The sequence below is a fragment of the Equus caballus genome, chromosome 3, assembly GCF_041296265.1.
Source record: "Equus caballus isolate H_3958 breed thoroughbred chromosome 3, TB-T2T, whole genome shotgun sequence".
Lineage (NCBI taxonomy): Eukaryota > Metazoa > Chordata > Mammalia > Perissodactyla > Equidae > Equus > Equus caballus.
Window position 1 is genome coordinate 18,947,675 of NC_091686.1, and position 27,901 is coordinate 18,975,575.

Genomic DNA, 27,901 nt, shown 5'->3' on the forward strand with positions numbered 1-27,901 from the left:
AGCATTTATATGTACTTAGTGCTTTTGCAGATATTAGTTGATTTAATCCTCACACCACTCCTAAGAGGTGGGAACCCCTGTTCCCTCCTTTTTACTAAGGAGGAAACCTAGGCACCAGGTGGTTACATAACTTGCCAAGATCAACACAGCCCAGTATCCCCAGGACTTGAACCCAGCCCTCTCCCTCCAGGGCCCAAGCTCTTCCCCATCACGCTGGGTCAATGATGTGCCTTAGGTGAGCTCTGTAACAGCCTCACAGAGTCTGGGTCAGAAAGGACCTTGCCTTTTATCTAGTTCAGTTTTGTTTTGTTGTTGTTGTTGTTTTTTGAGGAAGATTGGCCCTGAGCTAACATCTGCTGCCAATCCTCCTCTTTTTGCTGGGGAAGACTGGCCCTGAGCTAACATCCATGCCCATCTTCCCCTACTTTATATGTGGGATGCCTACCACAGCATGGTTTGCCAAGCGGTGCCATGTCTACACCCAGGATCCGAACCGGCGAACCCTGGGCCGTCAAAGCAGAATGTGTGCACTTAACTGCTGTGCTACTGGGCCAGCCCCTAGTTAAGTTTTTTAACTGCAGGTCTCCAGCGGTTAATGAGGCTTCAAATCTATTCACTGGGTCAGGATTGCTTCTTTTAAAAATGAAAAAGAATAAAATAGAGTAGAACAGAAGAAAATAGAAAATATCAGAGTATATCGTGCATAGGAAAGTAAGTGTTGTAGTGTAAAAATTCCATTTCAGTGTATGTGTCCCAGCACAGTGTAAAATGTATTGCTTTCTGGGGGTCCTGATCAGGAAAGTTTGCACACTGGTCTGATCTATTTTAAAGTGTCTGAGACTGAGTCTCAGAGAGAGGAAGCCACCTGCCCAAGGGCACACAGCCAGCCTAGAGTCAGGTAGTCCTGGCTCCCATGGCAATAACCATTCAATCATTCATTCATTCAACAGATACTTACCTCGGCCTGCTCTGGTCCAGGCCCCATGCTGGGCACCAGGAATATAATGACAAACAAGACAAACCTGGTCCTGTCCTCCAGGGACCTCAGTCCCCTGAAAGGGATGAGAAGCAGCTGATATGGCACATAATAGCCACTCTTTATACATATGGCTTGTTCTGTGCCAGCCACTGGTCTGAACATGTACTAGCTTACTTGATTCCTAGACAACCCTAAATGGGAGGTCCTATTAACATCATCGAGCCCATATAATAGATGGAGAAATTGAGGCACAGAGGCAGTAACCTGCACATAGCTAGTAAGTGGCAGAGCTAGGATCTGAGCCCTGGGAGCCTGCCTCCAGAGCCTGCATTCTTTTTTTTTTTTTTTTTAAAGAACCGTTTTTATTTTTATTTATTTTTTTCTCCCCAAAGCCCCAGTACATAGTTGTATATCCTAGTTGTAGGTCATTCTAGTCCTTCCACGTGGGATGCCACCACAGCATGGCTTGATGAGCAGTATGCAGCTCAGTGCCCAGGATCCAAACCGGCAAACCCCCGGCCGCTGAAGTGGAGCACACGAACTTAAGTGGAGCACACGAATTTAACCACGCAGCCATGGGGCCGGCTCCAGAGCCTGCATTCTTAAGCACGACCCAATTCTGCCTTTTGGGTTGTTCTGCAGTAGAAGCCACAGCCCAGCAACAGGTCTCAAGGGGATGGGATGGGGGAAAGAGAGGCTCACAAGTGGGGAGAATTTATTGCAAACTTAGCCCTAGCATCTATCCACGGTCAGGCTATTTTGGGCTCTTGGCTTTTAAATTTTACTTTTATAGTTTTTAAGATACTTAGGTCACACCGTGACTAAGTTCCGTCTCCTCAGAGGAACGTCTGGAGGGAACCCAGGCTCTAAAATTGGCATACAGAAGAAGGGAAGTGGCTTCGGGGACTCCAAGCTGGACTGGAGCTGGCTGGCTGGCTGGCTCTGGAAAGGTGGGGCCCTGCAGAGAGGCAGGCGCCAGGCAGACCTTGCCTACCACCTTTTGAGCTCCTTGGTCGGAGAGGACCTCCCACCCCAGGTGAGTAACCTCCTCCGGGAGCTGGGGGATCATGCTGTAGCTTGAATGTTACTTTCCATGTGCCCAGTGTCTATTCACTAGGTGACAGCACCATCATTTTTCTTTAGGGGACCACACCTCTCCCACTCTTAGTCCGTGTGGTCCTGGGAGGCTCATTCCTCTTACCTCACTCTGGGGCTGGACACATGACCCAGTCTTAGCCAATCAGAACCACCCAGCTAGCTCTCCGGCCACAGGATTTGTTCAGAGGTGGGTACGCACTGAGCCAAGTCAGGGCAAAAAAAGTGAAACCTGAGACTTTTGCTGTTCCCACTGGGAAAGTATAGTTCTTTGTGACTGGCAGTGTTAAACTGGTAGGTTGGGAGACTGTCTCTGCCTTGATAGGAGAATCTAAGAAGAAAGTCAACATAGAAGAAAGTAAAGACAGAGCAAGACAGATCCCTGATGACATATTTGACCAGTTGGAGCAATCCATGCCTGAAGTCCATCTATCATGAACTTTTTAGTACATGAGCCCCCAAATGCCCTTTTTCTGCTTAAGCACTTGTGTTTCAGGCATTTAAAACCCAAAGTGACCAATATAAATGCCAAGACACAGCATGTTAGAGGGCAAAGAGCACTGGACAAGGAGTCTTTTTTTTTTTCTTTTGCTGAGGAAGATCAGCCCTGAGCTAACATCTGTGCCAATCTTCCTCTATTTTGTATGTGGGTTGCCACCACAGCATGGCTGACCAGTGATGTAGGTCTGCACCCAGGATCCAAACCTACAAACCTGGGCCACTAAAACAGAGTGTGCCAAATTTAACCACTATGCCACAGGGCCGGCCCCCTGGACGAGGAGTCTTAAGGCTTGGATTTGAATTAAGGTTTCACTCTTTATTAGATTTTGAAATCTCCCTGTATTTCAGTCCCTTCAACTGAGAAATAGAAATGGCATCACTGCCTGTAAAACATTTTAGTGGGAAATCAGATGAACATGGATGGGAAAGTGCTTTGTAATCTGTAAAGTGCTTTGCAAACACTAAAGCCCCATACACACATGGGCAACCTCTGTTGCACATGATATTCAGTTGAGAAGCTGATCTAGAAGTGAGTAGTTCCATCTGTGCCGTGGCCAACCTGCTGCGTGACGTCTGCCAGATGTGTTAACCTCCCTGAACCCTTGGTTCTTGTCTTTGGAAAAATGGATTCCTGTTTCTCCTGGGGATTTGTGAACTGGATCAGGAGATTCTCCTGATCTTAATTAAAATCCTGCAAGGGCTCCCCACTGCTCTAAGAGCACAATCCAAGCTGGTCACCATGATTAACACAGCGCCCCCTGCCCCCAGCACTCTCCTTACCTGTTGGATCTAACCTGCCTCTCCCTCCTCCTGCAGCTCGATTGAACTACCTGAAAGTGCTGAGCCCTCCTTCTCTCCAGGCTTTTCCCCAGGTGGTGACCTCTGCCAGGAACACTCTGGCTAACTCAACTTAGAGGTCACTTCCTCTTTCTCTGAGCCTCCGCATCACTCGCCTTGTTAGTCCTGAATCATTATCACCGGGGCTGGTCTCCAACCAGGGTCACCGATAAGGCTATTCGAGTTGCTAAAATACCATGTTGGAATTTTCCCATATCAGTTGGTCGTCAGCTATTTTCCTGAGTCTCCTTGAGAGCTGCTCACACCTGCAGCCCCTCCCACGCACCCCCCCATCTCCCCACCACCCAGCAACCAAAAGGGTAAAGCCTGGCACAGCAGGGGGCCTGGGGCCCCTGCTCTAGTTCATGGCTGGTGTTCATTCTGATTGGCCTGGTGTCCAGGCTCTACCAGTTGTTAAATATTAATATCCTCCTCGTTTATTGCCCTGGATCGTAAATACCTGGTTCCCTTGTCTGCTTATTCACCAGACTGAAAGATCCTTGAGGGAAGACAGACAGCTCCCTCACCAGCAGAGCACTTGGCACGTGCTAGGTGCAATGAGTATTTACCGAATGAATGAATGGATGGATGAGTGAGTGGAGGAATGAGTGGGGCCCAAAAAGCTGGAGAGTCACTCTGGAGAATGATGGGTCCCCCATCTTCAGTCTGGACTCGGGAGTTTTCTTCTAGGCCTGCGATGGCAACCTTGCCCTTTGCCCAGGTTTTATTGCTCTGCGGCTCTCCGCCCCTGCCTGCGGAAGTTCCCTCCACCTGCCACAGTCTGGCTCCAGCCTAGCCAGCCTCGCCTTCCCCTCCTACACAACTCCAGAACAGCTGAGCCTGGAAGACCAAGATGCACTCCTTTCACGAACCTACGAGTAGGCGAGCACACACATGTACACACGCACGCACGCACACACAGGAGTGGACCATCAATCAGTGCTCACTGACTGTGGTATGGTGACTAACCAGTCCCGGTTCACCCAGAACTTTCCAGGTTTAGCACTAAAGTCCTACACTCCAGGGACCCCTGTCCTAGGCAGACGGGACAGTTGGTCACCCTAGCACTGGGTTGGTTGGGTCTTTCTTCACGGACAGTGGAAGCTGTGGTGGCCTTCAGGACGATTTCTCTGTCGCGGGTGCTGAGCACAGGGCCTGCACGTGGTGGGTTTGCTGGCCGTGGAAAATCCCTTCACCTCTCGGTTTGCTCAAGAGGGCACCAGACAGTATCTTCCTCATAGAGGTGCGTGAGTTAATGAAAGGAAAGGTGCCTGCAACTAGCACCTGGAACATGGTGAGTGTTGTATAAATGAGAGACATTATTGTTGTTGTTGTTGTTATATATGTGCATGGAAGGAAGGTTTCTAGATTTTTCCGTGTGTGAATCAAACAAGAACAGTAGGAGGTATAGGGCCACAAGAGTCTACTAAGCCTGCTCTTAGCAAGACCACCCCCCCGCCCCCCCGCCAACTTAAAAAAGAAAACAGTTTTATTCTGATAAAATTCACAAACCAGGGGCCAGCCCAGTGGTGCGGTGGTTAAGTTCACATGTTCCACTTCAGCGGCCTGGGGTTCGCCGCTTGGGATCCAGGTGAGGACATGGCACTGCTTGGCACGCCATGCTGTGGTAGGCGTCCCACATATAAAGTACAGGAAGATGGGCACAGATGTTAGCTCAGGGCCAGTCTTCCTCAGCAAAAAGAGGAGGATTGGCAGCAGTTAGCTCAGGGCTAATCTTCCTCAAAAAAAAAAAAAAATTCACAAACCACACTAATTCACCTATTTAAAACATTCAATTAAGCGTCTTTTAGGGGCCGGCCCGTGGGTGAGTGGTTAAGTTCGCGCGCTGCGCTGCTGTGGCCCAGGGTTTCGCCGGTTCGGATCCTGGGTATGGACACGGCACTGCTCATCAGGCTACGTTGAGGCGGCGTCGCACATGCCACAACTAGAAGGACCCACAACTAAAATATACAACTATGTACAGGGGGATTTGGGGAGAAAAAGCAAAAAAAAAAAAAAAAAGAAAAATGGCAACAGTTGTTAGCTCAGGTGCCAATCTTTTTTAAAAAATGTTTTTTAGGGGGCTGGCCCCGTGGCCGAGTGGTTAAGTTCTCGCGCTCCGCTGCAGGTGGCCCAGTGTTTCGTTGGTTCGAATCCTGGGCGCGGACATGGCACTGCTCATCAGACCACGCTGAGGCAGCGTCCCACATACCACAACTAGAAGGACCCACAACGAAGAATACACAACTATGTACTGGGGGGCTTTGGGGAGAAAAAGGAAAAAATAAAATCTTTAAAAAAAAAAAAAATGTTTTTAAGTCTATTCACAAGTTTGTGGCATCATCACCACAATCTAAGTTGAGAACATGTTCATCCTCATGTAAAAGAAGGCCCACGCCCAGGAGCAGTTACTCCCAATTTCCCTCCTACCCCCAATCCTGCCTCGCCCTAGGCAACCACTGATCTATTTTTTGTCTCTGTAGGTTTGCCTATTCTGGAAATTTCATTAAAATCAAATCATGTAATATGTGAGTTTTTGTGCTGGCTTCTTTCACATAATGTTTTCAAGGTTTGTCCATGTTGTAGCATGTGTCAGAACTTCCTTCCTTTTCATTGCTCACTGCCTACCCCTCAAACCACTTTATTTTATTTATTTATTTATTTATTTTGAGGAAGATTAGCCCTGAGCAGCATTCGCTGCCAATCCTCCTCTTTTTGCTGAGGAAGATTGGCCCTGAGCTAACATCTGTGCCCATCCTCATCTATTTTATATATGGGACTACTTCCTCAGCATGGCTTGATAAACAGTGTTAGGTCCGTGACCGGGATCCAAACTGGCGAACCCCAGGCACTGAAGCGGAGTGCGTGAACTTAACCACTGTGCCACCAGCCTGGTCTCTCCCCCAAACAATTTTAGATATATCCAGAAAGGCTGAAATGCTCACCAGAGTCAGAACAAGCTTGTACTTGTAGAGGAGGAGATCATGTAATTTTTTATTTTTGCTATATCTATTTCTTTTGTCTTATTCATTGTCTTAAATTTTCTTTTGACCTTATTGCTTTTTTCTTTATCTAGTCAAGAGATAATATTTGAAATAAAAAGAGAGTGTATCACATATATGTTACAAAGCATAACAATATAGTGAATAATTGTGAATTCACCACTCACAGCAAATTTCCCTCTCCAGAGAAATTTCTGTTGGAAGATGAGGATTTAGGGTCCTTATCAAGCTTCCCAGCTTCCCTCTCAAACAATTCCCAATATTTAATAATTATGTATTATTCAAAACATTTAAATTTTGTTATGTGACTATAATTAAGTCTTTTGTGCTGGAGGTTGACTCTAAAAATGGAAAAGCAATAAACAGCATCATGATTCTGTAAGTATTACTCACCTGAGAACTCCTGGCCACCAAGAGAAGGAAATGTGAACCTGGCCAGAGACACAATTCTCAATCTCAAGAGGCTCAAAGTCATAGTTTTTAGAGGCAGAAGAAGACGAAAGATCTTTCCAGTCCAACTGAGTCATTTTACAGCCAGGAAGCAGACTTAGGGAAGGAAAGTGATTCTGCTTCCAGTCACAAAGGTCAATTATTCCCAACGCTGTGTTCTGGCCACCTCCTGGAATTTGCTGAATGAATAAACAAATAAACTGTGTTAGCCACAAAGTTCCTTTTGTAAGGGAAATTAGACTATGAGGCCTTCACATTAAGGATTCGAGAGCATAAACTAAGAAAATAAAGTAATATTTTAATTCCCAAAAAGTAAAAGCCCTTTGTCTCCAAGCATCGTTGACTGGGGGCAGGCTGAATTTGGCAGCGTGGGAGCTCACTGGCTGCTGAGCCTGGAGGATTGGTCTTGTCAAACCTGGGGGTAAGATTAGGAAGGGCTTTCTCTCTCCATCCCACATGGACAGGATCCTTGGCTCAGAGAGGAGGGGTGGGGCCTCTTCTGCTGGAAGGTGGGAGACAGGAAGCACAGGTCTGTGGGGCCTGGATAGCTCTTCTGCAGCACCTTATCTGTTGTTCTTGTGACACTGAGTACAAAGATGTCTGTGCCAAGAGAGGGCACCCAGCCAGCGGTGGAAGGCCATGGTAGCAGGCTCCCCTCTTTCAGCGGGCTTAGGAGAGGGTGAGAGTTAGGCTGGAAGGATCCTGCTACTCATGGACTCTGCTCAGGGAAAAACCCAACCCCTCAGCCTGTGGAATGTGGAAATAGTAATAGTTAATGTTTATTGAGCACTTCCCACCTGCCATGTTTACTTAGGTTCTCTCACCTAATTCCCACAACCACCCAACAAGGTAGGTACCATTATCCCCATTTGTACAGATGAGGAAATTAAGGTCCAAAGAGGGTTTCAGTGACTCATTCAAAGGCTTCTAATTAGCAGGTGGAAGACGAGGATTCAGACCCAGGAGCGAGGCATGAACGTCCACGCCGGGAACCATTTTGCCAGACTGGTCTTGGAGCCAGAGCACCAGCCTCAAATCTGCCTCCGCCATGACCTGGCTGTTCATCTCAGGACTCAGCCGCCTCCTCTGGAAGATGGGAGAATACCTTCTGCTCTGTAGGCAGGTCGGAGGACTGAATGGCCCGACCCAGGGCCTGCCCCTCTGGTTCCAGCTCTCATCACTACCCCCCACCCAGCCATCCCCATACTGGAAGCTCCAGCTGAGCTGAATGACCTGCAGCTCAGGCTTTGCTCTTGCCACCTTCTCTTGGCTACCCTGGGGTCCGGACTTTCAGGTCAACTCAACAGACCATTTCTTGCCAGATTAAGCATAGTTTGCCTCTCAATTCAAATGGCAGCTGGAAATAAAAGCCCGCCCTGACCTTAGCAGTATGGCATGGAGGTTAAGAAGCTTTGACTCCATCAAATTTCAGCTCTGTCACTTTTACTGTGTAACCTTGGGCAAATCTCTTTATCTCTCTGAGCCTCTGCTTCCAAATCTGTAAAATGGATGTAGTGACAGCACCCAAAGAGTTGTATGAGGACTGGTGAGAGAATGCATATGGACTATGGTGAGCTCCAGCAAATGGTAGCTGTCACTTTTATCACACACTATATTGCAGTTACTGGCATTTAGCACAATGCCTGGTACATAGTTGGCATTCAATAAATATTTAATAAATAAATGGATGAATGTTTTTTTTTTTTCCTGCTTTATCTTCCCAAACCCCCCGTACATAGTTGTATGTCTTAGTTGCAGGTCCTTCTAGTTGTGGGATGTGGGACGCCGCCTCAATGTGGCCTGACGAGCTGTGCCATGTCCACGCCCAGGATCCAAACCCTGGGCCACCGCAGCGGAGCACCAGAACTTAACCACTCAGCCATGGAGCCGGCCCCTAAATGGATGAATGTTTACCTGTCTGCATGCTTTACTACCTTATGAGCTTCTTAAGAGAAGAGACCATATTTTGTTTATTTCTGTGTCCCCAGTGTTGAGCAGAGTGCCTGGCACATGGAGGTGCTTAGTAAATGTTTGCTGTCTGCCCTAATGAGCTAATGGATCTGGACAGCCATCATCCATGGTGTGAAAACCACATGGTGAAAGGCTGTTGGAGAACTTGATAATGGCAGGATCAGCTGACACCAACTGAATCTTAGTCTCCTAAAAGTGAGTCAGCCAGACAGTTTCTTGCTTCCTGATATGATGCTATGGGAAGTACCACTTATGAAATATTTTTGCCTAAAACATTGAATCTGAATCAAATCAAACCTCTAGATCCGAGTGCCAGTTTACATGACATACAGGATAGAGGGACAAGGTAAATGACACTGTGAGGATGCATTCGACCAAATACCAAACGCCAGACATCCAACAGGACAAATCACCTGGTGTCTTAAAAAAAAAGAAATGCTGCTTAAAAAAAAATAACTCCATAAATCTGGAATTATGTCAAAATAGAAACAAACAAAAAAAGGATCCATTCACCATCTTGCTGCTGGTTTCACAATATATGCATAAGCCAAAACTCATCTAATTGTGTACTTTAAATATGTGCAGTCAATTATACCTCAAAAAAGCTGGACATAAAGGGATGGGGAGACTGTTACAGATGTATAGAGACTTAACGACATAACAGGTCAATGTATAATGTGGCTCTTGCTTGGATCCTCATTCAAACAAACTAATTGTAAAAAAGATACTTTTCAAGTACAACCTAGCCATTAGATGATATAGAGAAATGGTGAATTATTATTTAATGGGATGATGGTCATGTTTTAAAAATGTCTTTCTCAGTTAGAGATGCAGACTGAAATATCTACAGGGGAAATGACATGTTATCTGGGATTTGCTCTAAAATATTCTGCCAAAATAAAAATAAAAATGCAGGAGTATGTACTACTAGGATGGCCAAAATGTCCAAAACACTGACAACACCAAATGCTGGCGAGGATGTGGAGCAACAGGAACTCTCCTTTGTTGCTGGTGGGGATGCAAAATGGTACAGCCAGTTTGGCAATTTCTTACAAAACTAAACATACTCTTATCATACAATCCAGAAACTGTGCTCCTTGGTATTTACCTAAAGAAGCTGGAAACCTACATCTACACAAAAACCTGCACATAGATGTTCATAGCAGCTTTATTTATAATTGCCAAAACTTGGAAGCAACTAAGAGGTCCTTCAATAAGTGAATGGATAAATAAACTGTGGTACATCCAGATAATAGAATATTATTCAGCACTGAAAAGAAATGAGTATCAATCCACGAGAAGACATGGAGGCACCTTAAATGCATATTACTGAGAAGCCGATCTGACGAGGCTACTTATCTTGTGACTCCAACTGTATGACATTCCGGAAAAGGCAAAACTATGGAGACAGTGAAAAGATCAGCGGTTGCCAGAAGTTAGTGGAGAGGGAGAGACAAATAGGAGGTGGAGCACAGAGGACTTCTGGGCAGTGGAATATCTCTGTATGATACTATAAGGGTGGATACATTTCATTGCACATTCGTCCAAACCCACAGAACATACAATACCAAGAGTGAACCGTAACGTAAACTGTGGACTTTGGATGATTATGATGCGCCAAAGTCGGTTCATCAATGGTAACAAATGTACCACTCTGGTGAGTGATGTTGATAATGGGAGAGGCTATGAATGTGTGAGGACAGGGGGTATTTGGGAAGTCTCTGTACCTTCCCCTCAAATTTGCTGTGAACCTAAAACTGCTCTAAAAAAATACTCTTAATTTTTAAAAACGCAGGGATGAAAAGATGAAACAAGATTTGGTACCGTTACAAAGTTTATAAATTACAAAATTGTAAAAATTGCAAAAAACAGGTGTTGGAGCTGGGTGATAGATACACGGTGTTTCATTATTCTATTCATGGTATGCATTACACTATTTTCTTTACTTTGTGTTTGAAATGTTTTTTGCAGACATGAGTGCCTGAGCTGCAAAGGGCGGTACCCCTATCAGTTACCACCATTTTAACAGGAGGCTGAAGCCAGATCTCCTGTTCCCTCCCTGGTGTGCTGGCAGGCAGCCCAGCCCAGCAGAGGGGTCAGGAGCCCCCAGGAGAGGCTAGTATGGAGCCTCCTCTCCCCACACCGTGGGGAGCCTGATCTGGCTGTAGTCCCCAGCAATTCCAATTTCCCTGGGATTCCTCCCCAGCTGGCGCTCTGCACAGCCTGGGGGAGGGGTGTCCCTCTCAGTCTGAGTACCATTATTAGTGCCCCTTTGTCAGGAGATTAAAGGGACTGACCGCCTGGGAGATTAATCATTAGCCTCTAGCCAACCAGTCACCAAGACACCCAGGAAATGAAAGCCCATGAGAGACGCACTCTGCAATAAGGAAACAGGGAGTTTGTCACCCCGTGAGGGATGCCCGGGTAGCACCAGCGGGAGGGTCTGTTATCCACCTGGAGTGGTCTCAAGGAGGCCTACGGTCAACATTTCTTTTCCCCGTTGATGCCTGAAACCCTACCATTAACATTGGACAGGCCCTCAGAAATCTCAAGTTCAAGATTTTGATTTTCCTTCCCCCAGGTTGAGAAGCTAATGAAAGCAATGGCCCTTACCACCTGCACTGACAGGGTTATGTCCAATCTCAGGGAGTGCACGGACCCCCTCAGAAGCCCGTCCCCAGACACCAGGTTGAGAACCCTGGGCGGAGTTTACTGGCTCCAAAGTTTTTGTTCCCTTCAAACAAGCACACCCTGGAGCCCTCTTTAAAAGGCAAATGACCCTGGGAGGGTCAAAATGACAAACCAGCCAGCATGAAAGAGTTTTTTGCTAAGAGACTTTAATGGCAGGGTGAGGAAAGGAGAGCCTGCAGGGTGGGGAGGCTCCATGGGGGCTCACAGTGTGGCCTAGAAACTGGGAAGGGATTGTATTGAGCCAAGAATGCTAATAGCTGCCTTTATAGAGCACTTACAAGAACCCTGTGAATTAAATGCTATCAACATCCCCATTCTACGGATAAGGAAACTGAGACTGGAAGAGATCAAGTGACGGGCTACCCCACTAGTGGCAGAGCTGGAGTTTGGACCCTCCATCAACCTGAGATCAGACTCCATCAGCAGCATAGGCTCTCCATCGCCTCACGACAAGGTATCCTTTTTTGATTTAACAGGAAACTGAGGCAGTTCACTGAGGGCTGCACTCACACAATGCCCTGCCTCCCCGGGGTACCCCTGTGTGTCCCCTCCTCACCCTGGACAACGGAGAGCGGGCAGCCCTTCACGACCCGCTCCCTGCAGCCCGGAGAAGGACTTGCCGAGAAGTCTGAAGAAAGCATCGCGCCCGACCTGTCCTCACTGCCCCTAATTGTTTTCTAAGATCCTTTCTATTGAGTTATCAGAGTGGAATGGAAGAGTCGATGAGAGTCGTGGCAGAGCTGCAAGGCCAGGGCTTGCTGGTGAAGGAAAGCAAAGCCCTAAAGGCTCCCTGGGCTGAGCGAAGGTATAAAATATGTATTTTTACATAACTGGGAGAAAAAAATAAACGGACAAGGTGGCCCCATGGGGGAGACGCCTCTTTCTGTATTTCCATTATCTTGTTTAATGCGCAGTCCAGCAGGAGCCTCAATGGAAAGGGAATACTGGATCCTCTTCCCTCCCTGCCTCCTGGTGGGTTAAGAGACAGAGAGAGCCAAGACGCAGAAGTCAAATGGCCTGGGCATGGACTCAGAAACCCATTAAAGCTGAGGGGACAGGTTCGGGGGGGTGGGGGAGGACTGACCTGAAACCGTGTCTTGGTTTGAGACAACGCCCCTCCTCTGGTGTTGAGAAAGTAGCCTCAACGGGGCTCAGGTTCACCTCCAGCTCTGGGTGAAATATTCTAAACGTGGGCTTCCCCATGAGGAAGGAGGAATGGGTGTGGTCCTTTCCAAGAACAACATCCACCCCGTTTACTGAGCAGTTGCTAGTAGACATCAAGTACTGTGCTTAGTGATTTTCTTGCATTAGCTCCTATCAACCCATTTATTCAGATGAGAACACTGACTTGCCCAAGCTCACACAGCGAGTAAGCAGCTGACTCCACACGCTGTTTTGTAGCCAAACCATGCAGAAGTGGCTGGCCCCTGGCAACCAGACAGGGAAGCTGTCTGACCTAATATTTGCATGTCTATTCTTTTTTTGATCCTAAAATTACTTTGCTGGGGACAGAATTCTCTAGAGAAGGTGGTGGTGGCTGTGGTGTGCTGTTAAGAGCCCCAGTCTGGGGATCGGGAGACCTCGGGTTCTAGTCTTAGCTTTGATGTTGACTTCTATGTGACATTGAAAGAGTTATTTGCAAAGAACACGTCTGAGCGATCTCTAAAGGGTCTCTTCCAGATTATCATTACAAAACAGACTGAAAACTGCAGCTCCAGCTGGGGGACTGTCTGCGGCCCCATGAGGTGAAGCTAACAGAACAAAGGGACTCCGAATCAGAAGGAGGTGGGTTCCAGTCCTCCACCCCCTCTACTGGCCTCAAATTCTTTTTTTTTTAAAGATTTTATTTTTCATTTTTCTCCCAAAGCCCCCTGGCACATAGTCGTGTATTCTTAGTTGCAGATCCTTCTAGTTGTGGCATGTGGGACTCCGCCTCAGCATGGCTTGATGAGCGGCGCCTTGTCCGCGCCAGGATCCGAACCAGCGGAAACCCCGGGCCTGCAAAGCAGAGCGCAAACTTAACCACTTGGCCACAGAGCCGACCCCTGGAGGTGACTTTGAATGAGATGGTCAATGTCAAATACTTAGCACAGAGGATGGCACTATAACTTTCAATGCCCAGCACCCATTGTTACTGTTTTTATCCCTCACATCTGTACAGAGCTTTTTATATGGCAGGAAACATTGGTCTTATTGTATGGCAACCTCACAACACCATCAGGAGGCGTTTGTGATTATTCTTCTCATTTGGAAGGTGGAGAAACCAAGGCTTCAAAAGGTGGGTCCTACCCAGTGATCAGATCTGCAAACTCACTAACTGATGGAGACCTGCAGTTAAAAAGGCAGAACTAGATAAAGGGGAATGTTCTCCCCGCCCCTCCCCTTGGTGAGGAAGGTTGGCCCGGAGCTAACATCTGTTGCCAGTCTTTATTTTTTTGCTTGAAGAAGATTGGTCCTGAGCTAACATCTGTGCCAGTCTTCCTCTATTTTGCATGTGGGACGTTATCACAGCATGGCTTGATGAGAGGTGTGTATGTCCGAGATGGGGTGAACCTGCGAACCCCAGGCCACCAAAGCAGAGCAGCCGAACGCCACCGGCCTGGCCCCGGAAAAGTTCTTTGTGCCTCCAGGTGTTAGTGAACCACTGCGAGGCTCGGATTCGACCCTGTTGGTAATAGTAATCGTGGCGCCCCTACACCTTAACCTGACTACCAACCTCCGGCCAGCGGGTCACTGGGCCGGCGGGAGGCAGGGGGCGGGATCATGGGAGGGCGGTCCGACCCCGCCCGTCGAGGGAGCGGAGGCCGCGCCGCTCATTGGCTGCGGCCGGCAGGTGCATCCTCGGCCAATCAGCGGAGCCGGGGCGGGGCCTTTGAGGCTCACCTGGCCCCGCGGCGCTGCCCAGCTCAGTGGCGTCCGGAGCCGCCGAGCACCTGTGAGTTCGCGGAAGTCCTGCTAGATTCCAGCCGGGCCCAGCCCGGCCGAACCCGACCCGACCCCCGCGCGGCCCGCCATGGGCCCTCCGTGCCGCAGCCTCTCCGCGCTCCTGCTGCTGCTGCAGGTATGTCGGGTCCCCTGTCCTTCAGCTCCACCAACCGCGCCCCGGCCCCGCGTGCCTTCCTCTCTCGTCGTCCCTTCCTGTCTCCTGCCGTCCCCTCTTCCACCAAGAAAGTTTGGGTCCAAAGAGCCTGAACGGCGGAAGCAGCGCCGCGCTCTGGGCTCCGCGGAGTTGGGGTGGGGGCGCGTGAAGGGCGAGCGCCACTCTGCCCACTTCCCCCCCCCCCCGCCCCGCAGACGCCCGAGGGGGCGCGCGCCTCGCTGCAGGCGCTGGCACTCCGGTTGGCCGGGGTGTGGGCTGGGGGCGGACGGTCGGGAGCGTGGAGCAGGGTGGGGGTCGGGATAGGGAAACGGGGAGCCCCAGTGCAAGTCAAGGGGGATCTAGGGGTACTGGGGTCGATCCTTGAGGTCAGGAAAGGGGAACCAATAGAAATAAAGGCAGCTGCCATGTAAAGAGAGGGTAGTAAACAGGTATGGGGGCGCCCCTGGGGTAAGAAAGTGGGGTCAAAAGGGGTTGGAGCATCCCTGAGTATGAGGAACTAGACTTAGGAGTGGGAGCGTTCCCGGCGTAAGGAAATTGGAGTTGAGAAGAGGAAAGATGCCTCCACGAAAGTATAAAGCAGACAGGAAGGAGAAGTGCTAGGTCAGGAGGGGTGACCAGCAGCCCCCTCTCCTAGGGGAGTTCCCGGGGGCCTGGCGGCCGCAGGTTTCAGGACAGAAGAGTTTGGCGTTGCTGCCTGCCCCGGGGGTGGGGTGGGTCCTTCCCACCATCCCGACGCCGGGAGCGAGGGAGTGGCGGCGCTGTTGGTTTCGGTGTGGGCAGGAGGGGAACCCGCCCCCCCAGCTCACCCCTATTCCCTACCTTTCCCCTCCCCCAGGTCTCTTCGCGGCTCTGCCAGGAGCCGGAGCCCTGCCGTCCCGGCTTTGGTGCCCAGAGCTACACGTTCACGGTGCCCCGGCGGCACTTGGAGAGGGGCCGAGTCCTGGGCAGAGGTGAGAGCGCGCCGGCCGTGTGCTGAGCCGGGTGCGGCGGGAGTCGGAAGTGTCTGAGAAATTGCGCTCCCCCGCCCCTGGGCTGAACTGGGCAAGCCCTCCTTCTCTGAGTTCAAATGACACCCCGCCGGAATTTTCACAGGTGTAAAGATCGACGCTTTGACCAGGACTGAGCGCTGTGGGTGGGGGCTGTCCTTGTATGGTTATGTTATAAGGAGGGAGCACTTATTACAGGCCTTCAGTGTGTCTCATACTGTCCTGACCACTTTAGAGACAGTCTGTCATTTCCGACTGCAAAAATCTGATGTATGGGAAAGGGGTGGGGGGCGGTTATTCCTGTTTCAAGGATGAGCAAAAGGAGGCTCAGAGGGTGGAGTCCCCTTGCTCAGGGTCAGCAGAGCAGGAGTTTGAACGAGGACCTAACAGCCAGGCCCGGTTCTGCAGCATCTGGGGAGCCCTCTCTTGGTTACCAGGCTGTGGCTATTGCTCACAGAAATGAAAACGTTTGATACAGGTCCTATTCCCCCAGGGAATGATGGTTTTTAAAAAAAAGCCTGGTAGCTCTGACTCACGTAATGAAAACGCACACAAGGTACTTGTGGGCCTTATCACGGCGATAATCAGGATTCTGGGTTCAGGATTCTTGGTTTCGCTTCTCGGTGGCCCAGGAGTGAGAGCAAAGTAAGGCTGGTTGCTTTCTCTTTTGGCTTCACTGATTCCCAGGTGCCTATTTCCTACCAACTGACTTTCTCCTCCCTCTTGATTTTAGTTGGTTGGGAGAGTATCATAGCAATAAAAGAAACACTTTTTAAAACGAGAAATCACCCACAGTTCCTCTGAGGGCACTCACTGAGTAGATTCTTCCAGTCTTGGGCCACGTGAGAAATCAGCAGCAATCACGCTGTTGTCTGAAATTTTTTTTTGAACTTTGGAAGTTGTTCCAACAGTGGGCGGCATTTTTTTTTTTTTTAAACAGAAACTGCAGCTTGATTGATTAAACATATTTGCTTTTCTGAGGCCGGTCTGTGTCGTGTGGAACTTTCGATTGGGTCAGAAAGGACATGCTGTCTGCCCGGTTGTGCAATGGGTCTGCCATTATTCGACCAGTTCTCTGCTTGATATTCTGCCCGGCCCTGTGCTGGGCACCCGGGAGTGGACTGGGGAGATAAGGGACACTCCAGCCCTGGCCTTGGTGTTTCCTGTTCCAGTAGGTTGCTGGGAATGTCCCAGAACCCACTTAGAGGGCACTGTGGGGCATGGGCATTTAGATGCCAAGAGTGTGGGTTGCCTGGGATGGTTTGATGGATATCAGTGGGTGGTAGGGACTGGCTTCTGGGAGGAGGCAAAGTGGACCCAGCCTTGAAAAGCAGGTGAGGGTTAGAAGCGGGAGTGTGTGTGCGCGTGTGTGGATGAGGTGTCCCATGCAAGTTCTGGTCATTTTGTTTTCTTGCACCAAGACATTTGGTGGTACCAAGGGAAGGGTTAGTCTGGTTTTTCTTCCTTTCCTCAAGCTCTTGTGTCTGACCAATAATAATATTATTTTACATATTAATAATAATAGAAATATTATCATTAACAGCAGTACCTATTATTTGCTTTTGAACTAGACTCTAGGGCAAGTGTTTCACGTATTTTACCTCTTTTCATCTTCCCAAGGACCTTATAAAAGGGGGCACCATTGCTGTTTCTGTTTTGCGGGTGAGGGAACTGAAGCATAAAGCAGGTTAGTAATCTACCCAGGGATCCACAGCTGGTCTTTCTCCTGCTCTCTCCGCTTCTCAATAATCAATCTCAAGAAAAGAAAGAGGATGTTTGGGGGATTCGTGTCCATCGTGAAGTAGACCTTGTCCTCCCTGCATGCCTGGGAGAGGAGATGTGTAGATGGGGAGAGGAGGTGGTGGTGATGGAGACGGGTTAGACCAGGTGGGAGGCGGAGCGTGGGGGAAGGCCTGCGGCTGGTGGTCTTGGTGGGAGAGGTGGCCTCCTCAAGGCTGTTTGTGTAGCTGGCTCCAGCTCCCTTTAGGTCCGCAGACCCGTCCCCATTCTTTCCTGACATGTGGCATCGCCCCAGGATGGAAGTGCTCTTCTGGGAAGATCACACGTGTAACCTTAGGGAACTGGCTTTGTGATTAAGAAGGCAGCCAGGATTTAGGGAGGTGGCCTCACTCTGTTTGGACGGTCCAGGAGAACGGAGGGATGCCACGTTAGCACCAGGTTTAAACGTTGGCCCCATGGAGAATTGGCTGCATGGGAGTTTGAAAACAAGGAACCTGTCACTTTTTGTCACCGGTGGCTGTAGAATGTCACAAATAGGGGTTGACTGAACTCAGGGGACCTTGAGGTGGTTTGGAGGGGCTGGGCTGTTCCTGTGCCCCGAGAGATGGCTGACCCCACAATCTCAGCCTTGTATTTATTCCATTGGTTTCTCTCCAGATTCTAGAATGAAGAATTTTTTTTAAAAAAACCTGTAAGCTGGGGCCGGGCCCAGTAGCGCAGCAGTTCAGTGCGCACGTTCTGCTTTGGCCGCCCGGGGTTCACCGATTCAGATCCCAGGTGCAGACCTAGCACCACTTGGCAAGCCGTGCTGTGGTGGGCGTCCCACATATAAAGTAGAGGAAGATGGGCACGGATGTTAGCTCAGGGCCAGTCTTCCTCAGCAAAAAGAGGAGGATTGGCAGCAGATGTTAGCAGGGCTAATCTTCCTCAAACAAAACAAAACAAAACAACCTGTAAACTGGTTTTTTAGAGTTTCTAATTATTTTCCTCTTTCTTAACACAAACTGGTTTGAGAAACCCGGGCTATTAGGCAGTTTGGGGTTCTGTAGTGTTAGCTCAGTACACTCAGTTTTAAGTTGACTGGGGAGTGGGAAAATAAAGTGGGCAGGCTTTTAAACAGATGGCTTCCAGGCTTTGCTTCCTCCAACACCTGGCCTTGAGCAAACAAGGCTTGTACCTTAGGTCTGAGCTCTGGCTGTCTGATGGATCGACCAGGCTCACAGTTACTCGCCTGTATGGGTTAAATCACCATTTCCTCCTCTTTCTAAAAGACCTGCTGAAACGTGGAAACAGTATGCAGGCCTCCTAATAAACTGGGCTTTAGACAAACAAATACGGAAGCCTGCTTTGGGATCACCTTACACGATCTGAGCCCCACTCCCCCACCCCTCAAACTCCTAAACGTCACTTCTCCATTACTCATGGCTGTGACAAGGGTTTAAGCAGGGCTCACTGGGGAAGGACACTAACAGGTCATCCTCCTGCCCTTGCCTTTGTGTCTCAGGAGGAGCAGAGGGGGAAACCTCCTGAGCCCTGCAAGGCCAATTAAGGAAGGTTGGCTGTGGCTCCTTGCCCGTGGGGCCCGCTGGGCCTGCCTCTGCCAGGTGGTTATGGAAGTCCCGGTTTGCTCTCCCAGCCTTTTCATTGGGTGAGCCTTTTCTTCTGAAATGCTCACCTAGGTGTCTGTTACACATTCCCTTCCAAGCATAGCCCCAGATAAGCCAGACGCTGAAGCAATCAGCTCTCACATCTCCCAGAAGCTGCCAAAACCCTAAAATCCCCAAGAGGCAGCTGTCATCACCCAGGCTTTCTGGGTTTCCATTCTGCCTCAACCCCCACGTCCTTTCAGGGCTTTCGGCTTTCTAGAATGGGAATGAACTCAGTATAGAGCTGGTCGGGGTAGGTCCGTGAGTAAATACATGAGAGATCCAGGTTTGAATTTCAGCTACTAGCTACGTGCCCTTGGGTAAATCACTTTACTTCTATGAGCCTCAGTTTCCCCATGTGTAAAAGGGGGGACAATACTTAGAGGTTTGTTGTGAGAACTAAGTGTGCATATTCGTTTATTTGTTTAGTCAACAAATAGGAGCACCAGCCCTGGGCGGGACCCTGGGGTCACAGTAATGAATAAAGCAGACATGGGCTGAACGTAAAGCAAGTGAGACAGAAGAATGGAAAGAAACAGGGGAGTCATTAAATGGTGGCTTATATTTCTTAGGGTCAGAGGAGGTACTCAGATACCGTTTTGAACCAGTGAGTGAGTGAATGAATGAGTGAATATTTGCTACCACTCATACCTTGGCTCATTTTTTTCCTCTCACTCTGTGGCCTCAACTCAGCCCCTGATGTTGATTGTAAGCCGGCAGGGAAGAGTTGGGTCTGTTAGAACTTCCTAAGATGCTGGTGAGGGCTGCGTGCCCAGTCCGTGGCTCTTGAAGCCGGGCTGAGTGTGTTGGGGGCTACAGCGTACTAAGTGCTCCCCTCTCAAAGCTCCGGAGGTCAGAGAAGGAGACCTCAGACTTGAATCGGGAAATGGAAGGGCAGCTGGTCATTTGTAAGTGGTGTTCAAGTTTGGTCAATTAAAAAGAAATTTGTGGTGGCCTCTCTCTCTCCCTCACTAATTTAGTTGCCCTTTTATATCCCTCAGCTTGTGCTTGCTGCTGTTGGGAGGGCTTTGGGCCTCCCCTCTTTCTGCTCTTCCCCTCTTCCTTTTCCTTTCTCTTAGCTACCTCCAATCCTCCACTTCCCCCCAAGGCCCTGGTGGCATCTTCCCAGGCTTTAGAAGGTTCTTGAGTCAGACTGAACCAGGTGAGGGACAGCCAAGGGACATTAACCAAGGACTTTCTAAACCTTAGTTTCCCCTTCTGTAAAATGGGCATAATAGCACCCAAGTCGTGGGGTATGTCAAGTGCTCAGTGGATATGGAATATTAAAGTGCCTGGAGTATGCGTTGCCTTCTGTTTGAGACTCGCCTGGATTTTCCCTTTGGTTCAGACATTTCCCTGGGCTCCCTCCCACCCAGCAAACCAGCCAAACCAGTTTCCTCGCTCTCCCTGCTTCTGTGTTAAATAAAGCAAACACCGCTCTGCAAACAGTGACTAGCCCAAAGTGCCCTTTGCTAGGAAAGGAAGTTCTGTGGCGTTTTCTTGCTTGCCACTGTGCGGTCGGCTTGGGTTGGGCTGGAGTGGGTTTGCCAGGGGACCTGCTCGTGCATACTGTTTAGAATTGGTGTGGGAGGAGTGGGGCTCCTTGACGGGGAAATCAGGATGACCTTGAACTTGTCAGCTTCTGCTAAAGTAGTTCATAATACACACGCTTGAGGATACCTGTCTGTCTTCCCACTGCCAAAAATGCTCTGCCCCAGCCCCTGAGGCCTGGGTTCACCCACTTGGCTAAGCATCCAGTCACCTGGGTGCTTCAAAAACGGCAGATTCGCCCTCCTGCAGGTTCACTGAGCTGCCCTCTCTGAGGGTGGGGCTCTGGACAGGGCATTTTTAAAAGCTCCCCAGGTGTCTGCTGCGGCCCTAATCATTGCTCCAGCAGCTAGGTCACAGATGTTTGATGAGTAAAGATCTGGTGCCAGCCAGGGTGTGGGCATCTGTTCTCCAGCCTAAGGCCAGGGATCCTAGGGTCCCCTTGATCAGGGAGGGATAAGGCTGGTCCTTCTGCCATGTCACTGAAGGAGGGCTCTGTGGGTGCAAAGTGGAGCAGATGGGGTGGGCATGGGGGACCCGGAGCAGTAGCAGCGCACAGACCTCTCCCTGCCACGCACCCGGTGCTGGGGGTACTGACTTAACTCAGTGCACAGGGGCCCTCAGGGAGATTCCAGAAAATCTCTGAGACCCCCCCGAGTCAGTGATTCCAGTACACCCTGAGAATGTCTCCAGGGAGGGAAAACATTCAGAGGATTTGAGGAGCGGTCAGTTTTACTTGCTTGGCCTTGGTGAATGGAGAGGGTGTCCTTTGCTGGGAATAGACGAGAGAGAGGAGCAAGTTGGGGAAGGAAAATGAGTTCTTGGTCAGGAAAATACTGAGTTTGAGTGTCTGAAGGACCCAGAGGTGGCATTATCAAAGGGGTATTTGGGAATTTCAGGTCTGGAGCTTGCAAGAACAATAGGCACCAGTTTAAATATGAATTGTATAGGACAGTGGTCTTTTTTCCTTAATCTTGTGTCAATAGATGCAGCGATTTTTCAAGGACCCCACGAACTGAAGGATAAATTGATAGAAGGGCTGTGCTGAGAGTATTTATTTGGAGGCGGCCAACAAATAAAAATACAAATATTTGTTTCTACCCAGTGTTAGGAGTGGGTCCTGCAAAGGGCCTCAGAGACTTGACAGGTTAGTTAAGCCTCACAGTGGCCCAAGGCAGCAACTGTCCTTGTCCCTCTAGAAGAGGAACCTGGCTCAGAGAGGTTGGACAACTTGCCTGGGGTCACCCAGCCAGGGGGTGGCAGAGCTGGGGCCACAGTCCTGGACTTTTATCTTCAGGAACCTGTGCTTTTATGCATGCCCCTCCACTGCCTAGTTGCCAAACTGCATCTCCAGTGAAACCTAATTCACCTTTCTACGGTGAATTTTGCATCTCACTAATCTTAATTGTGATGCTGGAATTCAGCCTCTTTTGCCTTTGAAGGACCTCTTTGTCTTTCGCCTACCAGGCGATTTTCAGCCTCTTTCCCTTTTGACCTTTGCTTCCAAATAATGCTAGAAGAATGACACTTATTTTCTTTTCCTTTCCATCTGTCTGTTCAACTTTCTGGGTCCCTGAAAATGCAATTAAATTGTAATTCAAGATTGGGGGTTGGGAGGGAAACTGCCCTAAACAAACATATGTTCCAGCTGGGACTTACTGAAGGTGCGGGAGCCCAACAGAGATCTGTGTGTGGATCTGGATCCCTGATCTCCAACCCCTGTGAACTCAGACCTCACTGTGAGGACCTAATGGGGCCTGCTGGGAAGGGTTGAATCCGTTCCCCATGAGCAAAATCATAACCGGTGGCCAGCATAGGACCCCGTGGGATAATTGGCCAAGGCCTAGATAATAATTAGTGGGCTTTGTAATTAGGAGAGCTTGTAACAAGCTGAAAGCCTTTCAGATTTATGGTATCTGGGCAAGGCTGAGAGAAACACCTGTTTCTGTGGTTTGGCATTCACACGCGCTGGTACACCACCTCTGTTCCCAGAGGAGTTTCCCAAAAGCAGTTGGGTGTCTTCACCTAGATTGTTTCAACAGTCTCCTTTCTGATCTCCTCTGCCCCTCCCCCAACACAGTCTTTTCTCCATTCAGCAGTCAAGAGTGATGTTTTTTTGCATTTAACTCAGAAAACATCACTCCTACTCAAAATCAGCCACGGATTCCCCATTTCCCAGAGAATAAAAGCTGAAGTCCTTTCTATGACTTAGAAGCCTTCCATGATCTGCCCTCCAACAATCCCCGCTTACCCTTTGCTCTCATTGCTTCCTGACTGTACCCGGCACACATCAGGCACACTTCTACCTCAGGGCCTTTGCACTGGCTGTTACTGCCATCTATAATACTTTTCCCCCGATATCTGCACGGCTCACTCCTTTATGTCCTCAAGTCTTTGCTCAAATGTCACCCTCTCAGTGAGGCCTTTCTTCAACCCCCTATTTGTGATAGTAACCCCGTCCCCCAGCACCCTCCATCCCCTGTCTTTGCTTTATTTTCCTCTGTAGCACATTTCACCATCTAACATATTATGTATTTCACTTATTTCTACTGCCTATTGTCTGTCTCCTCCCACTAGAACATAAGCTCCAGGAGGCCAGGGATTTTGTCTTTTTAGTTCACAGGCTGTATTGCATCTAGAACAGTGCCTGGCACATAATAGGTACTTGATAAATATTTGTTGAATGAATGAGGTTTCAGAATGTATATGTAGGTCTATACATATCTTTTGCTTTTTAGAAGCTATTCCACTGTGCTTTTTTTTAATGGAGATAAAATTGACATATAACATTATATTAGTTTCAGGTGTAATTGTACTTTTTTTCATTTTAAAGGAAAGAGAGAATTTTCTCAGTATGAGCCACAGAAAGGACATGAGGAGGGGATGTTCTCAGGGCCTGTGTGTTGGCTTGGCACGCCCCAGTTTCTCTGAGCCCTGCACACCCCTGGTGTAACCTTACCTAATTGTCTTGTCACGAAACAGCTTGCAGTCTAGAATCTAAAGGTCAGATGAGCCATTTCTGCCCCACACTTCTTGGTGTAAGGAAGCACCAGATCAAAATCTGAACAGAGATCTGAGCCGGCCAGGGCCATCTGTTTGGTTTCCTATTGTCTGGGTAACACTTTCCTTGAGCATGGCTCCCAGATACACCCAACACCTTCCTCCTGGGTATCTGCAGCATCCTTCAGGCCCATTAATTGATCAAGACCTGGTGTCCCTTCTTCCAGTTCTTAGAAGGAGTCTGGGAGGAGCTTGTTAAGAGATGCAAAAAACTCAAAGACAATAATTTAAGGCTAACTGAATCAGCTTATGGCCAAGATAAAAATCTCACAGCTCTGAAGTCCATTTGATCAATAAGTATTCATTGAGAGAGTATGCCAGGGCGATATCTTATAAATCTTTATGTAACATACATCACCCTGCCTTCAGGAAGGTAATGCTTAATGGGCAGAGTTGCCAGATTTAGCAAATAAAAATACAGAATGCCCAGTTATGTTTGAATTTCAGGTAAACAATGACTAATTTTAGTATCAGTCTGTTCCATGCCATATTTGAGACATACTTACTAAAAAAAATGATTTGTTGTTTCATCCTCTGTTCTTATCGTGAGCACCATGGTATTGACTAGATTCACTGTGTGTGTGAATTGACTGTTGGAGACGCTGAGAGGCCGAGTGAGAGCGCAGGGCTCGCAGACAGGAAGTGGGAGAGCCTGGCCGCGGTGTGTTCACTGGCTGCTGGACTCCAAAGCCTGCGCTCTTTACAGCAGGAGAAGTCAACCAACCAGATGGTCTGCGAGCAGCCAGGCGAAGGGGATGGGTGGTGCCTGCTCTGAGGGCCTCAGAGGGAGAACAGTCCCTCTGGATGACAGAGGCACTCATTTGTCCATTCCCTGAACAAATTTATGGGGAGCGTCTGCCAGTGCTACGCTGTGCTAGGCATTGAGATATAGCAGGGGGCAAAAAGACAAAGACTCCTGCCCTCGAGGACTTCCCTTCTAATTGCAGGAGACAGGAGAAGGCAGATAGGTCGTGATCTATGGAAGGAAAAAAAATACAGCAGGAAGGGTGATAAGAACCATAGGTGTTGGTGGAGGGGTTTGGGAGAAGTCATCACTAAGAATGACATTTATGTAAAGACCTGAGGAAGTGAGGTGCTCAATACCTGTTAGAATTGGACTGTGTCTTGAGGGAGCTGGACTTCCACATTCTTTAAGTCCACACTGGTGCCATTTAAAGACTATTCTCTGGGCAGACGTTTTTCTAGAGGAATAATCCTGAGGGCTAATTGTCACCACATCTCCTTGAAAGGGTATCGAATTCAAACCAGAATCTAATGCTCTTTTCCAGCCACCCCACCCCTTGGCAAGTTGCCCAAGAGGAATATGGCTCTGCGTCTAGTTTTCTTAACCTCCTCATGGCAGAGAGATGAGATTGTCCTAAATAGGCATTGTGACTTCTTGGGCAGATTTTTTTTTTTGGTGGAGGCAGGTACGTGTACATCCGTGTGCCGGGACCGGCTAGTTAGAATGAAGCCTGGATGCAGTGTGAAGACTTTCAAAGACGGCAGACTTCCTCCCCCACAAATTCTTCATCACAGCTGTGTGGGAGTGTTTGAAAAGGGAACAAGATGATCAAATTGTTTGTGGGAAAAGTTGTGGCTTTCCTATAGAAAACGTCACCCCTTGAGTCAGCTGTGGGACAATAATCTGGGCATTTATTGACAGGTGGGGTGGAGCCCTGAGTCACCGCCGTTGAGAGGCCTCTCCTGGTGAGGCGATGGGTATCAGGTTGAATCAGCTTTGTGACGGCAGGTACTTTAGGAGCCTGTTCTTACTCATACATCCCAGGAGATACTGGCTGTAGATCCCTTCGCTCTTAGCAAGAAGCCCAGAGTTTTACAGAAATGACTGAGTTCAATAGGTGTTTGGTGAAATTGACGTGATCGATTTCATCACCAACCCAGCTCTCCTGGGCCTGAAATCATGACTAGACTTTCTGGAGAAATTAGAATTGGTGGGTGTACTTCCTGTACCTTTGCCTTCTCCAGTCCGCGTTTATAAGGAAATGCTCCTCTCTGCTTTGCAGATGTGTGTTTCAGAGTTTGTCATTAGAGTGTTCTATTTTGAAACTTCCATGTCACTTGTGCTGATTTTTTTTGGACTTTGGAATTTAGTTGGGTTTCACTCTGGTTTTGTTATTTTGCTCCTCCTTTCTGCTAATCCTCTCACCTGCACGTGGGAATACTTACATGACTTTGGGAACTGAATACCTGGGAGGCCGTTCCGTCTGAGAAACTGCGTACCACTTACTGCGTGTGAGGTTTTACTCCTGGTTTCAACAGAGATTTGATGTCAAGGTTGTGGCTTTTTTTTTTATTTTTATTTTTATTTTTATTTTTTTTTTAAAGATTTTATTTTTTTCCTTTTTCTCCCCAAAGCCCCCCGGTACGTAGTTGTGTATTCTTTGTTGTGGGTTCCTCTAGTTGTGGCATGCGGGACGCCGCCTCAGCGTGATCTGACGAGCAGTGCCACGTCCGCGCCCAGGATTCGAACCGATGAAACACTGGGCCGCCTGCAGCGGAGCGCGCGAACTTAACCACTCGGCCACGGGGCCAGCCCCTCAAGGTTGTGGCTTTAATCTTCAGCATTTATTTCTCTTTTAACATGTGAAATGAAGGAATGAACCTCCCTGCGAGAGTGAAGGTGAATTAGGGAGGGCAGTGTGGGAAGCAGGATTGCATGGGTCCTAGTCCTGACTCACCTCCTACTTGCTGTGTGACCTTATGCAAGTTCCTTAACCTTTCTGTGCTGCAGTCCCCTCACCTATAAAAAGGGGATAAAATTATAGTTCCTCCCTTATAGGGTTGCGATGAGGATTCAGTGAGTTGGCATATAACTCACATAAGTGTTTTCAGTGCCTGGCACATAGCAGACACTCTTTTTTTTTTTTTTTTTTGAGGAAGATTATCCCTGAGCTAACATCTGCTGCCAATCCTCCTCTTTTTGCTGAGGAAGACTGGCCCTGAGCTAACATCTGTGCCCATCTTCCTCTACTTCATACGTGGGACGCCTACCACAGCATGGCGTGCCAAGTGATGCGCCGTGTCTCCACCCGGGATCCGAACCGGCGAACCCTGGGCTGCCGAAGCAGAATGTGTGCACTTAACTGCTGCGCCACCGGGCCGGCCCCAGACACTCTTAAGTAGCAGGGTTTTATTACTAGACGTTTTTGCTGTAGACTTGTCAAGGGGGTAAAAAAAAATGGATAAATGCTGAAGGAACCAGAGAGAAGAGTTAAGGATGAGGAAGGGCTCCGTCTTCTTGCCTCTTTGCTCCTTGACCTCCCCGAATCTAAGATACTCCTTACTCAACACGCGTTCAAGCGCAAACTGTCCACATTTCAAGCACTCCCCACCAGGTACAGCATCGTGCAACTACTCTATGCTAATGGACAGTCACACCGGTTTGGTTCAGCCATCCTATGAACTTGATTCTAGTATTATCTCCATTTCACAGAAGAGGAAACTGAAGCTCAGAGAGCTAGTGACTTGCCCAAGGCCACAAAGCTAGGAAATGGCAGGCAGGGATTTGAACTGTCTACTAACCCCAAAGCTTATGCCACCACCTGTCTACCTGTACCTGGCTCATCCTTTCCTGTGAACTCCGGCTGCTCAGATCCCTCTCATGACCATTGCTATTGCTTTATACATTTTTCCAGTGTTTCTTGCCCCTCCCCACTTCTAACACAAAAGGTAGCATATTATACTCAGTGTTCTGTGCGTTGTTTTCTTTGTGTGGTTTTTTTTTTTTTTTTTGAGGAAGATTAGCCCTGAGCTAACTGCTGCCAATCCTCCTCTTTTCGCTGAGGAAGGCTGGCCCTGAGCTAACCTCCGTGCCCATCTTCCTCTACTTTATGTGTGAGACGCCTACCACAGCATGGTGTGCCAAGCAGTGCCATGTCCGCATCTGGGATCCGACCTGGCGACCCCCGGGCCACCAAAGCAGAACGTGCGCACTTAACCGCTGCGCCCCCGGGCCGGCCCCCGTTGTTTTCTTTACTTGATATGTCTTGGAGAATGGCATCATTATTATTAACTGTTATGTAGTATTCTATTGTATAATCAGTTACCTATTGGTGGATACTGGCTGTTTTCTGGTCTTTCACTGTTACAAACAAATTAGGAGCATCTTAGATGCTGTGAGCAGGAGGGGCTGCAGATGTGGCGGTCTCTGTGGTCTCTGGGATGGTTACCGATGGCAGCGGACAGATCCCTCCTGCAGCGGTCCTGGGCGTTGGAGAGGTATTGGGTTTTCAGAGTTTTCTGATGATGCATGAAATAGGATCAACATCGGC

The 27,901-nt window shown here is 48.7% G+C and overlaps 1 protein-coding gene and 1 long non-coding RNA gene across 3 annotated transcripts in view; both read left to right on the forward strand.

Annotated features, from left to right (window-relative positions):
- Positions 1-1,819: 1,819 nt before the first annotated feature.
- Positions 1,820-8,548, forward strand: LOC138923580 (uncharacterized). Of its 2 annotated transcripts, none has more exons than XR_011437366.1 (2): positions 1,820-2,015; positions 7,800-8,548. It is a non-coding gene; the product is annotated as an uncharacterized lncRNA (long non-coding RNA). The 2 variants fall into 2 exon arrangements; XR_011437365.1 differs by having other exon boundaries at positions 7,803-8,548.
- A 5,825-nt stretch (positions 8,549-14,373) lies between these two features.
- Positions 14,374-27,901, forward strand: part of CDH1 (cadherin 1) — a 72,644-nt gene continuing 59,116 nt past the window's right edge. The window contains exons 1-2 of the mRNA XM_023637192.2: positions 14,374-14,587; positions 15,462-15,576. Of these exons, the coding sequence (XP_023492960.2) occupies positions 14,540-14,587; positions 15,462-15,576 (163 nt within the window). The 5' untranslated portion in view covers positions 14,374-14,539. The remainder of the gene's footprint in view (positions 14,588-15,461; positions 15,577-27,901) is intronic.